This window comes from Labeo rohita, chromosome 1, assembly GCF_022985175.1.
Source record: "Labeo rohita strain BAU-BD-2019 chromosome 1, IGBB_LRoh.1.0, whole genome shotgun sequence".
NCBI lineage: Eukaryota > Metazoa > Chordata > Actinopteri > Cypriniformes > Cyprinidae > Labeo > Labeo rohita.
The window spans coordinates 36,457,341-36,474,688 of record NC_066869.1 but is presented as its reverse complement, the minus strand read 5'-3'; the positions used below and the strand labels follow the sequence as shown (position 1 = coordinate 36,474,688).

General features: G+C 36.8%; 1 protein-coding gene across 1 annotated transcript; it reads left to right on the top strand.

The window, feature by feature from the left end:
- The first annotated feature begins 3,039 nt into the window (after positions 1-3,039).
- Positions 3,040-17,292, top strand: fbxo10 (F-box protein 10). The gene is given in 12 exon segments (XM_051114761.1): positions 3,040-3,378; positions 4,879-5,507; positions 7,486-8,301; positions 10,716-10,865; positions 11,156-11,269; positions 11,271-11,293; positions 11,430-11,500; positions 11,669-11,821; positions 13,729-14,058; positions 14,299-14,609; positions 14,995-15,176; positions 16,236-17,292. Coding segments are annotated over 11 exon segments (2,919 nt in total). The 5' UTR covers positions 3,040-3,378; positions 4,879-4,916; the 3' UTR covers positions 16,414-17,292.
- The last annotated feature ends 56 nt before the right edge of the window (positions 17,293-17,348 follow it).

The following is a 17,348-nucleotide window of genomic DNA, read 5'->3' as shown; positions in this document are numbered from 1 at the left end:
GAAAAGCAGATTAGCTTCTTAAAATGAAAAATAGTACAAAACAAATAACAAAAATAGCCTAGTTGTCTAAAACAAAAGCTTATTTTGCCATGTAAGGCAAAATAAGATCATTTAGTATCATTCAAAAAATGTCCACCTTCAGGTTGTGGTAAAGTAGATGTAAGATTATCTTTTATATTGTTTTTTTTATATTTCAAGATCAAGAACAAGATCAATTTCAAGGACATTTAATGAACTGGAGCAACTTAGGTTTACATTATTATCCATGCATCATTTTTAGAAGAAGAAGAAAACAGGTTTTTGACATTTATTTGTAATTTTAAGGCATCACTGAACTGTATTGCATTATATGGTTTAATTCCCAGTGCCCCCATTCAGTGTTGGGAGTAATGCATTATAAGTAATGTGAGTTACGTAATATTATTACTTTTTTTAAGTAACTAGTAAAGTAATGCATTTCTAAAAAAAAATATCTGAGTTATTTTTTCAAATAAGTAACACCAGTTGCTTTTTTCCCCATTTATTGATTGAAGTCTCCGGTCAGGAAATCGGGAGTAAACATGATGTTACTGTATTCTAGACTAAATGTGAACATGCATTAAATCATCTCACTCACAAAAAAACAGATTCAGTATTCTTTAAAATGTATAAAAACAGTGAAATGCAAACTCAAAATATGACGCAACCCTGCAATAATTAAATATGTTAAATAAAACAAATATCCGTTATGTATTTAATCCCATTTTATTAACCAGTGTCTTTGCTGCCGACCTTCCATGATGCAGTTCAACCAAACTAATAAGTAAAAATTACTTTAGATAAACTAACATTTGTGCTTCATTTTTTTATAGATGAAGAGGGATCTCCTGCATAAATGTATTTTTCTTTCAGCCTGAGGTGAAGTCATTTAACTTTTGGTGTAAAAGGGCTTTTACATTAGAATTGTTTTATATTAAAAACAAAGAAGCAAGCTCTGCCCAGATATAAAGTAATGCAAAAGTAACGTAACACGTTACTTTCCATAAAAAGTAACTAATTTACATAAGTAGTTACATTTTCAGGGAGTAATGCAAAATTGTAATGCATTAATTTTAAAAGTAACTTTCCCCAACACTGCCCCCATCATGAAACTAAGCAAAAATATCTTCTTACTAAGATGCATTTTTAGTAGATATAGTAACAACTGATATTTATTTGCACATTATATGTAAGTATTCTGCTATACTGTTACTCAAAACCTCTTTGATTTACATAATAAGCTAACAGAATTTCATCTATTTAGAAGTTTTTATACAAAAAAATATCTTTGATGTACATATTAAGCTACCAGAATTTTATCTATTTATATCTTTATATGTTATATTTTTCTCAGTTTGTGCCTATTTTTTTTTTCTTCCATGAGTATGAGCTCCATTTTCTCATTATATCATACTTTATGTGCCACACATGTACTGAATATATGTGACCCTGGACCACAGAACCAGTCTTAAGTAGCACTGGTATATTTGCAGCAATAGCCAACAATACATTATATGGGTGAAAATGATCCATTTCTCTTTTATGCCACAAATCATTCGGATATTAAGTACAGATCATGTTCCATGAAGATATTTTTGCACTCTCAGATTCAAGATTTTCAAATAGTTGTATCTCACCCAAATATTATCCTATCATAACAAACATATCTTACACATAAACATACTTATATCTAAACCTGGTCACATATGTATATAGTCTGAAGTTTCAAACAGTTACATACAAAAAAATAGATTTTTCTCTTCTTTATTATTAGACTATTATTTCATAGGTGAGGCCTTACTTACAGACTTAACAAACTGGGCTGGTTGTTACACTTTTTAATTCAGTAAATATTTCTCAGGTTAACTTTTAAAATCAGTTGTGTATAGGTATACCTTAAGGTCTTGACTACAATGAATGAATGAACATTTCCACTGTTCAGAATAAAAATACAGCACACTGAACACACAACCCTCTGTGGTCATTAGAAGGCCATGAAGTCACACTATATGGAGTAAATGAGGACATTTTTCAAAATAACTGAAAAGAGCGTTTACTTCATGTCCTTTTCTAATTTTATGTTATAGAACAAAATAGAACAGTGTTAGTCATAGGCCTTATTTTACTCATAAAATTATTGTTCTTAAAATATAGTTCAAATTCCAGAGAGAGCCTTTTGAGAACTGACACCAGAAATAAACAGCTTTACAGGAAATGTTATTTCAGTCTAACAAGTAGAATAACACAACCCTGGCCCTGAATGGTAAAAACATGATGTGTTGATTGACATATATTTGTAAAGTGGAAACACCATCATATAGGATAGGGGTGAGATTAAGAAAGTTTAAGGGATTTGAAGTGAGAGAAGCTCTCTTTGTTCTTTCTGAGAACTAAAGTCAGATGGGGATGTTTAGTTGATAGTGGACTATGTGAGACAAACAGGGAACGACTAGAGAAGATTATTAGACACAAAAAAGCAATTCAGACAGACACATAACTGTTCTCCAAACAGGAAAGGGAATTTCCACTGCTTGTGCCTGTTTGATTTTCACTTCTGTAACTTCATTAATCATACTCATAAAGGAAATGGAATTCTGTCACAATTCTATACACATTTATTTCAAAACCATTTTTATTTTTTGGTTTTGTTTAATGTTTCTACAATAGGCCTGTTGGTTTAGGACTTTTAATTTGAATCAGAAACGTTTGCCATTTCCTGTTCATGCAGTAATTGGGGACATTTAATAAGACGATTTCACTAGTGGAATAAATTTAGGTCAGCCTTTGGTTGCAGAAATTTTGAGTTGAGATGCACATGTAGACTTGAAAAAAAATAATTTTGACACTAATAATGTTAAAGTCCTTTACCAAACAAACATAGTTTGCTAACAAATAATTAAATATAGGCTATTCATGGTGGTAATGTATTCTGCAAGTCTAATCACAAGACTTGACGCGCATTTTTTCCCACTACATAATCACGCGGTGCGTGATTTTGATCATCAGCTTTGCCAAAAACAACCAATGATGCCCGCCCGTGTAAAAGAAGCACAGACAGGGGGAGTTGGGGTCGAAAGCTCAATATCACGTGTATTGCTGCACAGTAAAAGCCATGTTGCTTAACAACTGTGTCAGACAAGAGGGAAAAGTTGTCGTTGTCGTTGGTAGAAAAACATTCCCCGCCTCCTGAATGAAAATACGTGAGCCCTATTTTCCACGCCTTCAAAAACAAGGAAAATACCAAGAAATACGAGATTTTTGCCGGATGGGTGTTTGGTTTCTGCTCGTAACCCAAGAGAAAAACGGCCGTGATGTGCTTTACGTCTGATAAAATGCTAGCCGAAAACAGCATTGTCAGAGGTAGGTTCGTTTGTTTTTATTGCGCTGAATCAGATGGCAGCATTGGAACACGTCGTTGTTGTCACGCAGATAAGAAGTTGCTGCAGAATCGATGGATGTGTTATTTTCCTTTGCCATATTTTCCTTTCCTTTGAACTTCAGTCGAATGCACTCATGACTGTTTTTATTTGTGGGCTCGTATTGCGTACTGTGTTGCTTTGTTATTTCATGCAGGATCAGGCATTGCTATTCTGTACTGTTGCTTTGCTAAGAGTAAATATGATAGCATTGCATATTCATTTTATTGCAAAGAGTGTTTTGGTATATTATAGATTGCAGCAGAACCCTTCCAATTTTTCATTAAAGAATGTGATGCTCTTTTTGTGTATTGGAAACAGGATATTAGTTATAATAAACAAAATCATATACATATATAATAAACAAAATCATATATATATATATATATATATATGTATGTGTGTGTGTGTGTGTGTGTGTGTGTGTATTTATATATGTATATATATATGTATATGTATATACAGTTTGTTTTGTAAATCTATAAATCATATTGACCTAAATATTTTACATCATATATTAAATCAAAATTAGCTATCTGTTAGTTTTCTATATGCTACACCTAAAAGTTGACAAAATGATAAGGAGATACTCTACAATTTAAAATTTTGTGAACAGTAAAATAATTAATATAAATTATAAACTTATAACATATATATCACAGTTTCCACAAAAGTATTAAGCAGCGCTGACAACATATTATAGTGATTTCTGCTGGATCATGTGAGACTGAAGACTGGAAAAATGCCTGCGGAAAATTGAGCTTTGCCGTCACAGGAATAAATTACATCTAAAAAAAAAAATGATACTATACTATATATTTCGAATTATACTATAAACCTTTTGAACTTATTTGATTAAATAAATGCAGCCTTGGTGAGCATAGGAGATTTCTTTCAAAAACATAAAAAATATCTTACTAACCCCAAACAAACAGTATTGTGTATGCGTTTAAAATTAGAGTCTCTTTCTTGTGGGAAAACAGACCAAAAATACTGATGACTCATCATGTACTAAATAGATTACTGTCCAATCAAATGTTCAGGAGAATGAGACATCAAGTAGTAAAATGTAGTTAAAGCCTATTTTTTAAATTATAATAATAAAGAAGGATCTTTGTATGTCCTGCCCATTCTTTCTATTTCGTTTTTTATTTTAAGGATTTATTTTTTTGCCTTTATTATGATAGATTGTAAAAGACAGAAAGCAAAGTGGGAGCGAGTGAGAGCGAGGTGGGGTCAGGAAAGGTCGTCAAGCCGGGATTCGAACATATATATCGCTATATATCGGCTTACTTGCCCACAAGGGTATTGCCGCTGACCTACTCTTCTTGTTTCAACAGGAAATATTTCAATACTAGAAAGAAAATGTAATTGTAGAAAAATATAGTTATAATGATATTTATAATTTTATTGAGCAAATGTTTTTTTTTTTTTCCTCTTTAAGGTGATCTGCCCAGGTGAGGTGGCGTGGTGCGGACAGACATGGAGGTGGGAAGTCTGCCTGTCGAGCTTTGGCGCCTCATCCTGGCATTCCTGCCTCTGCCAGATCTGGGTCGATGCTGTCTGGTGTGCAGAGCCTGGCGGGAACTCGTTTTGAGTTTGGACAGCACACGTTGGCGCCAGCTCTGTCTAGGATGCCCTGAATGTCGCCACCCAAATTGGCCCCGTCGCCCCCACCTGCCCCCGGTTTCCTGGAGGGAAGCTCTCCGTCAGCATGCTCTCGCCAGCCGTACCTGGACCCAGAATGGCTCGGACCTCCACTCGTCTGCCTGCCTCCATCTTTTCCGCCGGAGAAAAGACCGCAGAGTTTGGCATGTCGGGACCGTGCCAGGAGGCGGCTATGAGACTCTTAGAGGAGCGCTGGCGGCTGCAGGGCCGTACGATAAGGTGGTGCTCCACGCAGGTGTGTATGAGGAACAAGTGGAGGTGTCCCTCAAGGTGCCTGTGGAGATTGTTGGAATGGGCAAGTTGGGGGATGTGTCGTTGTTGGTTAGCTTTGATCAGCAGTGCCCAACGGCGAGGCTGTGCAATCTGGTGTTTATGCCAGCGTGGTTTTCACCTGTGGTTTATAAGGTGAGTCTTGATACTTCCACATCAAAAGCATGCAAATTGTAACATCTATGCATATTCAACTAGAAAACACTGGCATCCATAATTAGCAGAACACGTTGTAAGCCCTATTAATTGGGGGCTTCATCTCAGTGCTCCTGTGATTAACTAAGCTGTCAGCATCCAAATCTGTAATTGCTTCAGCCCCTTAAACATAAGAAAAGGTGTGTCCTGAAATATAAGATTTTTTTTTTTTGTGTCTGTCTGTCAGTCTATCCATCTAGCTATCTGTTTATCTGTCTGTCAATCCATCATGCATCTATCTGTCTATCTATCTATCTATCTCCATCTGTCTGTCTTTCTGTCTGTTTGTGTATTTGTCTGTATTTATTAGTTTCATTCCATGTCAACTCAACCAGAGGTCCCAGTTTTACATTTTGATTTTGTTAATATTTTTTTCTGCTGAAATAAATACCTAAATGAAGAAGAAAGCCAAAATATTAAATGTCATGGATGTATATTTACTGAGTAATCCACTATTTTGTAGAGGGACTCAAAATGACACCTTTTTTCACCTGAGATTCAGAGCCAAATTACAGAGGGTTAAAAAATTACTTAGAAGAGGGATAGAGGGAAACAAGATACATTTCTAGTTTCAACATTGCTTATTCATCTGACATTCCCCTTTAAATACATTAAGTACAAAGTGACCAACATTTGGTTTTTGACCACTGAAAGTTAGTTCCTATTCAACAATCTGAATATGGAGCTGCATTGAGATCCCTGTATCCCCAGGACTGAATGATATAGGCCTTGAAAATTAAGATTTCAAAAAACATTTTTTATTAAGAGATAATATATAAAATCATATTAAGATATCTTTAATACTTCCTAAATTACAGGCACGCAAACTGTGAAAAAATAATATTTATTGGACTCAGACAGGTATGTTCATTGCATTTGTTTTGACAGCAGGAAACAAGATACATTTCTAGTCTCAACATTATTTGTTCTTCAGACATTTCTCTTTAAAAGAAAAGAAGTGTCCGCTTATTCAAACTGACCCACATTTGGTTTTTGACCACCAAAAATGTGTACAATTTAACAATTTACTCCTGGATCCATATTGAAATTCCAATATCTCTGGAACTGAACTACACAGGGACTTAAAAATAAAATGCCAAAGGGATAGTTCGGTAAGACCCAGTACCTAAAAGAGCATTAAGATATATTTAAGTTACATGCAAACTTTGGAAAAAAAAACTTTGTGCTTTTCCCCTATTTTTAAATGGTCATTATTGGCATATATTGTAACAAAGATTGTTAAAGTCAGATTTTACTAATAGTAAAAAAAAAAAAAAACATAGTGATGCTGCCACCTTTCTGAAGTAATTTTTAACTCTTGTAATTTGTGTCAGAATTTCAGTTATGGGTCGACTGATATATGTTTTTCAGGGCAGATGCCAATACCGATTATTACAGATCAAGTAGACCGATAAATGTTGAACCGATATATATGTCTGGTGTGAAAATTAAAATAAATGTCAAAATATCAAAACAAGGGCACCGACAAAAACTTTCTTGAAGTGCTGTTAAGTTATTTTTATTGGCAAATCAGTTTTAAAAAATAACCGATACACATAGCCATAAAAATGCTTAATATCTGCACCAATAATCGGTCGTCCCCTAATCTCAGGTGAAAATTGTCATTTTGACTCTACTCTACAAAATAGTTGATTACTCATTAAATATACATTGATGATATTTAATATCACTATACATGTCTATCTTTCTTAAGAAAAAATATTGACAAAATCTCGGTCTCGATCTTGGGATACCCGAGGCGCAACTGCACCATGTGTCAGCGCACTGCCCACAAGGCTGTTGGCACCAACATATTGAAGCAATGTTAAATTGTATTAGGATAATATGCTGCTTACTAAGACACTGCTAGTTTTCATATAGTTCTAAAAGTACGTATTTTCTCATGTTTCTTTCTTAGACGTCTTCTGGTCATGTCCAGTTGGACAACTGTAACTTTGAGGGCTGTCAGCTGCACATCCGGGGTCCAGGGACGTGTCAGGCTCGTTTCTGCTCCTTTGCCCAGGGCAGCTCAGCCCATTTTCTAGGGGTGGCCATCAGTTTAATGGACAGTTGTGAATTCTCTGGGGGAGATTCTGCTTCTGTCACTGTGGAAGGTGCTCCGGTCTCTGAACGCAACTGGGCCTTCAAACACCTGGTCGCCTTGGCCAAAACCTTCACCATGATGACTAGTAATGGGTCAACTGAAATATCTAATCAGGGTGGGAAAGACATCATGGGTGCTGGTAGTCATGGACATACACCCTTGGAAGGAGTTAACACAATGGAGGACTGGAATAAACAGGAAGTAGATTGGGAAACAAACTGGGCAAAACAGAAAGGTGGAGATAGTCTTCTTCCAAGTCAGGATGGTACAATGATTGAGGAGGATGGCATGGAGACATCGAGCGAGTCGAGTGAGGAAGATGATGAACAAGATGGCGATAAAAGCACAGGCTTGAAACTTTCGTATGACCAGCATGGACTAGCGCATCTCTCCAAAGCAGATACGCCTGATTCTTCTGCATTTCCAGCACTGTTGAATCTGTCTGCAGAGCTGCAGAGGGATACAGAGGCAAGGGAGTTGGCCGCATCGGTTCAAGGCTGCCTGCTGCGGCGCTGTCTGCTGCGTGATGGAAAAGGTGGTGTGCACCTGTGCAATCATGGTCAAGCTCGACTGGAGGCCAATGTGTTCAGGGGGCTCAACTATGCAGTGCGCTGCATCCAGAATGCCAAAGTGTGTAAAACCTCCATCTTAATGCCCTTTAAAGCTGATGAGTGTGATTTTTGTTGACATTAAAGGATTAGTTCAATTCCAGAAGAAAAAATTCTCGATAATTTACTCACCCCTATTTCATCCAAGATGTTCATGTCTTTCTTTCGTCAGTCGAAAAGCGTTTTTTGAGAAGAACAGTCCAGGATTTTTCTCTATTTAGTGGACCGCAATGGCGACCAATGGGTTGAAGGTCCAAATTGCAGCGTCAATGCAGCTTCAAAGGGCTCTACATGATCTCAGATGAGGAATAAGCATCTTATCTAGCGAAACGATCTGTCATTTTCTAAAAAAAACAAAAAAAAAAACAAATCGATATACTTTTTAACCACAAATGGCTGTCTTGCACTAGTTCAACCTAGCTCGTAATCACGCATTACGTAAAAATACCAACCCAGTGTTTACAAACATGCAACATGCAAACACCCTTTACAAATTAAAACAACGATGTTGGATGATTTTGAAGTTGGAGGAGAAAATTCGATTTTTTTTTTTTTTTTTTTTGGACTGGAGTACACAGAACTGTGCACTCACAGAGTGCAAGATTAGCATTTGTGGCTAAAAGTGTATACATTTTTATTTTTTTAGAAAATGACCTATCATTTCGCTGGATAAAACCCTTATTCCTCAGCTGGGATCCTTTGAAGCTGCATTGAAACTGCAATTTGGATCTTCAGCCCATTGGTCCTAGTTGAAGTCTATATGGAGAAAAATCCTGGAATGTTTTGGAATCCTGGAAAACCTTAATTTATTTTTCGACTGAAGAAAGAAAGACTTGAACATCTAGGATGACATGGGGGTGAGTAAATTATCAGTAAATTTTTATTCTGGAAGTGAGCTAATCCTTTAAATGACCTTTTCCAAGTTTAATGTGCAGAGACAACTACTAATGTTAGTAAGTTGGTTGATTTCCATGAAAGGTATGAATATGGCAGCTTCTGGTGCTTTGGAAAAAACTATTCATTGTTACTATAATCTGAACTTGAGTATTGGTCAGCCAGTATTAGAATTTAACTTAATTTTTTACAATCATATTACCTTTTCCATATCTAGAGCTCACTGCAGTGTACTCCACTTTTTTTTTTACAATACCACCATAATAATTTATTATTAACCCCAACCCTAACACTGTTAAATGTAACCTTTAGCAAATTTCAAAATGAATAGCCATTTCCATACAGTTCAAATTCAGTTGTTGCATTTAAAACGCTGAATTTTTCATTTCAGTGTTTTAATTTATTTTGACGATTTTAATACTGGCCATTAATCCGTTATCAGTCAAAAAATGAAAATAATTATTGGCTTTATGTTACTAGCTAGAATACTCCAAGCTCATAATTGCCAGTCGTATCTGAATTTAAGCAACCCATAAACAAAAATTTTGAATCTCAGTACATAACTCGTCCCACACAGTTTGTACTACAGATATAAATGGTATCTCAAATTGTTTAGGCCGTTGAGAATCAGGATTACAATTTTCATTTTCAATGTTTCAGTTTTAAAACAACAAAAACCCTGACCCAGAGTGGGCTTTTTTGGGTGCAAGTAAGGAACCACTTTGAACACCCTAGCACATGAGTGTCCAGTCCTGCTCCAGGACAGCCAATGTCCACCAGAGTCTCTAACCAGCATAATATTTGGTCAGTCTAATCTAAAGGCCTTTGTAATGTTAAATTGTGAAGATCTTGAATTTTCGTAAAGGGTTATCCGTGGTAGCCTGACAAAGTTTAATGTTTTGCCATGGAAAAAGTTGTTGTTGTAACTCAGCCATACAATGTCCGATCTGCCCCAAACTTCACATGTTCGATAAGAGTCCTGGCCTGAACACATCTACATGCCAATATTCAGTTATAGTCATAGCGCCACCAGCTGGCAGCAGGAAGTTAAGTTTGGCACATATAAATGACTTTGACACATTCCTCCTATATTTACCACTTTAAATGCATATTGCTCACCATTCGCTTTTGTTCTAAAGTCACCGGGTGGCAGTGAGCCCGGGTGCGAGGGCCCTTTCAACACTGCTTGCAGCTTTAATTAGGGTAAGAGCTAAATTCTGCTGGACAGTGGCCTTGCAGGAACTGGTTTGGACACCCTTGCCCTAACGACTGCATAGTAACACACAGGAACCACGCAACACCCTATTACCCAGAATAAATATTACCCATATAAAAATTAATTTATTTTTTCCAAGTGATTTCATGCTGCTGGTAGCACAAAAATCACACACAGCAGAGTTAGTAATAGCGCAATGTCATGAAATATTTTCTATGATTGCCAATGTTTCTGATCTTCCCCTGTCTTTTATCTTCTTTTCATGCACTGGTTCTTTTTCACCAGTGTCTCTCTTTCTTATACTGTGTGTCTTTTTTTCTGTTTAGATGGTGATGTTGCGTAATGAAGTGTGTGGGTGCAAGGCGTCTGGTGTGTTCCTGCGACTCTCTGCTCAAGGTCTCATTGCTGAGAACAACATTCATTCCAATGGGGAAGCGGGACTAGATATCCGCAAAGGGGCTAATCCTATCATTCTGGTAAACATTTTTTTCAGTATGCTGGAAAAAAAATAAAAAAAAAAAGGGACAAAGAAGGACAATTATAAACTTTGTGTGTGTATGTGTTGGTAATTATTTTCAGTCTTAAACATGAAAACAATTAGCCAATGGTGTAAAAAAAAAATTAATTTTTAATAAATTTATTAGTGTAATCAAGAGAATTAGCGCAGAGGAAAGTCTAGAAAATATATTGGAGTTTTCACTATGCCATTCAATTTTCTGTGGTACATTCTGTGTTTTCTTTCCCTTTCCTTTTTTCCTGGCTACAGTGTAATAGAATCCACAGTGGCTTGCGTTCCGGGATCGTTGTCCTGGGCAACGGGAGAGGTTCTATCCGCAGCAACCAGATCTACGGCAACAAGGAGGCTGGCGTGTATATTCTTTTTTAATGGCAATCCTGTTGTCAGGTATACAGTGCAGGGGTTATTGTGTTTTATTGAAATAACATTGGATAACAAGAATGAAATCAGATAAGTTTGTTTGCTCTCATGAAACTAATAAGAATGAAGACCTGCTATCTGTTTCTTTCTCTCTTTATGACAGTGGAAATCACATTTTCCAGGGCCTTGCAGCAGGCATTGCTGTTAATGAGAATGGAAGAGGACTTATCACTGGTGCGTTTGACTGCAGTACCATTTTCTGTTTGCCGTTTAATTGTATATAGGTGCTTCAAACACAGTAGACCTTGCCCTTTCGAGTGTTTCCTCATGCTCTTGAAACAGCTCAATTAAATTACGCCAAATCAATTTTAACTGCTGCTGTATTTCCCTCGTCTCTCATAGAGAATGTTATTAGGCAGAATCAGTGGGGTGGTGCTGATATCCGTCGAGGAGGTGATCCAGTTCTGCGCAATAACTACATCTGTTACGGATACTCGGATGGAGTGGTGGTGGGAGAGAGAGGGAGGGGCCTCATCGAAGGCAACCACATATATGGTGTGCATATTTTATTTTTGTATGGTTAAGGAATGTGGCAGATGTTATCCAGGCTTTGTTCATTCTGTAGCAGACATGTTTGCATGAGAAATTATTTAAATGCAGGTTCAGGTGCAGTGCAACAATTTTCCAGTGAGAAATTATTGTACTTTCCACACTGAAAGATAAAGTGTTGTGCAACAAAATCTCATCTGATCCAAGCATGTTTGGCAGATACTATTTAGCCAACTGGACCTTTCGGTAGAGCTATGACAAAACAAACTAAAAAACCAACACAAAAACAGTGCTAAAACATCAAAAACCAAATGATTTTAAAAATGTTAATTAAGACAGAATGTTTTAGATGAATTTAATACCACACTAAAGTAATTACAATAATAAAATGAAAACTAATGTAATATACTTTTGACAATAAGTAACTTCATTTTGAGAATAAAGTGGTAGCATTACAAGATAAAGTAGTTATACATTGCCCTCCAAAAGTTTGGAAACGCCCTAGAAAAGTGGGGTTTTGGACAATATTGGCATGATTCCTTTTTAATTTGTGATAATTTTGCACTGATAAGGAACAACACAAGCTATGAAAACATATTTTATTACAGAAACAGTTTATACATGAAAATATCCACCATTAGCAGCTATTACAGCTCTGCATAATCTGGGCCTGATTGGCAATCAATTGTTGAAGCTATTAAAGTGTGCTGACCCAAAAAGCTTTTAAAAACCTGGGCCAAGTTTAAACCAGTAACCAGGCATCACAGCTGGGAAAGGGGCATGTCTGACTTTGACATGTATATATTATATTATTATATTATATTATATTATTATGTAATCAAAATTATAATTGCTGGTCTTCAATGAGAATGTCAAATTACTTTAATGTATTTACACCAAAAAATGATTTATGATTTATGCTGATATCGTCCAAAACCACACTTTGCCAGGGGTGTTTCCAAACTTTTGGAGGGCAGTATGTATATATATGTTTTTTTTTTTTTGGTCATGACATTTATTACATTACTTGCATTACTTTTACATTATTATATAAATATTTAAAAAAAATAGCTGCTACTGTGTTTTGAATTAATACTTTAAGAATACGGTAAAAAAAATATAGGTGCATGCAGCAATTAAGAGGCCAAGCACGACAGAAGTAAAACGAAGAGCTAAGGAGCTGTCTTTTATTACTCAGTAAAGACCAATCTTATGATTTTTGGCCAAACTGGTCAGAAGTTATAAGAATAATTTTTTTTATATCTTTTGACCAGTAGGTGGCGCTGTGTCGAAACTACTCATGTGCTCTCAAGACATGCTTGTTATAAGACATACCAAGTTTGGTCAGAATCCACTAAAGAGTTAAAGAGATATAGCCTTATCCATTTTTGCACAAATTTCGTCAAATTCGTTAATGCGCTATACGAAAGCGGTTTGGTATATCAAAAATCTTTTGGTAACTTTTTGCCAGCATTGTGTGAAGATAATCTGAGCCAATTTTGGCGAAAAACTGACAAATCATCTAGGAGAGATTCGAAAAATTGTGAAAAATCTTGATGCGTAGAAATTTAAATTTTGGTTGTTTAGCTGGATCAGGTGTGTTTGATTAGGGTTGGAGCTAAACTGTGCAAAGCTGTGGCCCTCCAGGAATTGAGTTTAGGACCAATGAGATAGAGACTTCAGATTTGCTATAGTTAATATTGAGACTGTCCTCTATCTGTGAGCCAAATTTCATAACTTTCCCGCAAGCGGTTCTGTGGGCTGCTATAGACTCCCAGAGCGCAAGAAGAAAAAGAAGAAAACTAACAGATACAATGGTGTAACACTGCAATGTTCAGGTCAAAAAAGAAGAAAAGAGTCCAAGTTAATTTTTTTGGTCATGACATAATTGTGTGTAATTGTGTGTTTTGTAGGGAACAGAGGCTGTGGGGTATGGGTAATGTCATCTAGTCTACCTCAGCTCATTGGAAACCATATTACCCATAACCGCATGTATGGGCTGGCCGTGTTCTGCCGGAAAGACACAGAGTCTGCTGTCAGTCGCGAGGGCTATCGCTCATTACAGGAAAGAGAGAGAGGAGTCGGGATTGGAGAGAGGGACAGAGGAGGGCCGGAGAACTTCAATGAGGAAGGAGAACTGATGGCATGGGAAAGTGATATCGATAGCGAAGATGAACGCTTTTCCTCTCGACGGCCAATCACAGTGGCCCTAGTGGAAAACAACTGCATTAGCCACAACGGAGGTGAGTTGCTGTTAAAGGAATAGTTCACCCAAAAATAAAAATTCTGTCATTAATAACTCCCCCTCATATTGTTCCAAACCTGTAAGACCGTTGTTCATCTTCAGAACGCAAATAAAAAAGACATTTTTGAAAAAAAAACTGACAGCTTTCTGACCCTTCACAGACAGCAACTGACATGTTCATTTTAGATTGACATCTCACCCATTTCGGTCTATTTTTTTCTCCTCTCTGTTTCTCCAGCTGTTGGAGTGTATGTGAAGAGCAGTGAGCCTCTCAACGTGGTGGCCAACATGGTGAACAGTAACAGAGGAGCTGGGGTGTCTGTGATTCAAAGCGCTCAGCTGACGCGTTTAGTTGGAAACTGTGTCCTTTCTAATGGCTGGACGGGAGTGGCTGTGGACAGAGAGTGTCGAGTCGAGCTGCGGGGCAATGGGGTTTATGGCAATAACTGTCATGGTGTCTGCTTCCGAGGCGATGGACTGATTGTGGAAAACGATGTGGTCGGAAATAATGCCGTTGGAATACGAGTGATGGACAGTGCAGATGTTAAAGTGAGTTTGCTTCAATTCCACTGTCAAATGGTTGAAAAAGTAAAAGGTATATGTTCAAAATTCAGAGGTGCTTGTGTCACATCCTGTCTACTAATGTTTATGTTAATGTTAATGTTTATATTATTTTTAAATATCTAAAAACACATTTGCAGTCAATATGACAATAATGCTAATAATAAAATAACCTACAAAAAAAATGTTATCAATACAACCCTTTTTCTTCTAATGATAAATATGCTTTGGGATCATTAAATATTAATACAGTTATCACTAAACTGTACCTTCATATAAAAGCACTGGTTGTGTGTAGTTATTGACTGCAATTTGTTCTGTTTGACCTACAGTCCCTGCTCTCAGATGCTGACATTTGCTTTGTGTTCTGCAGGTATTGAGGAATCGTGTTCAGGCGTTGCGGGGTTATGGGATTTCTGTAAAGGAGCGGGTCCGAGGTGTGGTTCAGGAAAACCTGGTTTATCAGGGCCACTCTACGAGTACTAAAACCACCATACGGACTAACGCACAGAACCTGGAGTGTGTGGTACTTAACAACTCTCTGCTCACACCCAGGTTAGACACACTTGCACGTCACAGGCACAAAAGTCTATATATGTAGTCTAGAGAAATAGGCCAGTTTTATATACAGTTGAAGTGAAAAGTTTACATACACCTTGCTGAATCTACAAAATGCTTATTATTTTACCAAAATAAGATCGATCATAAAAAATGCATGTTATTTATTTAATATTGACCTCAGATATTTCTCATAAAATACATTTACATATTAGCCCACAAGAGCAAATAAGAGTTGAATTTATAAAAATGACCCCTTCAAAAGTTTACACACACGTGAATCTTAATGCTGTGTTCTTACCTGAATGAGCCACAGCTGGGTTTTTTTTTTGTTTAGCGATAGTTGTTTGTGATTCCTTTGTTTGTCCTGAACAGTTTAACTGCCTGCTTTTCTTCAGAAAAATCCTTCAGGTTCCTCAAATTATTTTGATTTTCACCATTCCCAACAGTGACTGTATGATTTTGAGATCCATCTTTTCACTCATATGCAACTATTACAGAAGGTTCAAACGCTCACTGATGCTTCAAAAGGACACGTGATGCATTAAGAGCCAGGGGTGAAAACTTTTTGAATTTGAAGATCAGGGTAAATTCACTTATTTAAAAGTATCTTTTGTAGCTTCTGAAGGGCAGTACTAAATGAAAATAAGATATTATATATTTTGGTAAAATAAGAAAAATGTACACATCTTCATTCTGTTCAAAAGTTTACACCCCTGGCTCTTAATGCATCATGTTTCCTTTTGAAGCATTAGTGAGCATCTGAACCTTCTGTACTAATTGCATATGAGTCCCTCAGTTGTCTTCAATGTGAAAAGATGGATCTCAAACTCATAGTCATTGTTGAAAAGGGTTCAATTACACAGAAATGCAGTATGTTATCAGTGTTGACATCTTTCTTTTCAGATGTTCATTCCTGTTTATTTTGTGCTGTAACTAGTAGTAAAGAAGAGTAAATGATCTGATTACATGAATACTGAATGCTGCTGAATATTTTTGGTGTCTGTGCACCATACACCATAATATATTTGATCTGTATTACTCTTTCTGTCCTAGATCACAAGCGCTTTGGGCCCTGGAAAATCCACCTCCTCGTCCCCACAATAGTAACCCCTCTAGCGTCACCCCCTCCACACTTCCTGCTCACCTTGCCATCACCATGACTAACAGAATCACTGCCTCTGTAGAAAGCGGTTGCCATAACAACGGCAGCATCTTTTGCTCGATTTTATGAGGCACATAATTCCAGGCTTTATAGCTGCACAACATCAGATGGACAGTCAGTAAATGTTCCCTCAATGTGATCCATGGGTGAAGGAGAACACAGAGGAGGTGAAGGCACTGCTTCAGCATTCTGGAATGGATGATGAAAAGATTAAGCCTCAAATGATCAAATAGCACTTTTTTAATGAGATTAACCAAAGGTAGGTTGTTTAGTAGTCTGCTAATCAAACTTTAAAGGATTAAGACCACTTTTTTTGATATACTTGGATCTGAAGTGAATCATTCCACTCAAATCAAAATGGAATTGAAGCTGGTCTGGGATCAGAGTTTGGATTATCATGAATTCTGGTTGGCTACCAATCAAGTTGAAATCCCATTCAGCACAGGACAGTTTTCTCCTGAAGGCAAATGACTTCAAATCAATCTTCTGTTTAACAAAATCAATTTAACATGAATCAGTGAGAGACACAGATTTAATTGTCCAGTGATCCTACAGCCTGTTATTATCATTTCAGACATTCACACAAAGTCAGGAGGGAGAAAGAGACGCATGGGAATTTGAAGAGAGAGATGCGTCATGTGACTTTCTCTCTCTTATGTCCCAACAGAACAGAACCAGTGCTGGAAATAGAAGATAAACAAATTCAGTGCACCTTGGGAATTGTAGTCCTGCTGGCTTCTGCTGAGATTCTGTAATGGATAAGAACAAAACAGCACGTAATGGGTACCGAGATCCAGCCTATCATGAGTTGGCAGAATCGGTCGCATTACATCAAGCAGCAATATTCAACTTTACTATAAAAAAAAACAACCCCTGTTTTATGTACATGTGCACATTATGAAAGGTTTGAAGATTTTGAAAAAAAAAAAAAAAAAAAACATTAGAAAAGCCAATTTAAAGATCCTAAAGGGATAATCAAACCTAGACATGAAAAAATTTGTCAT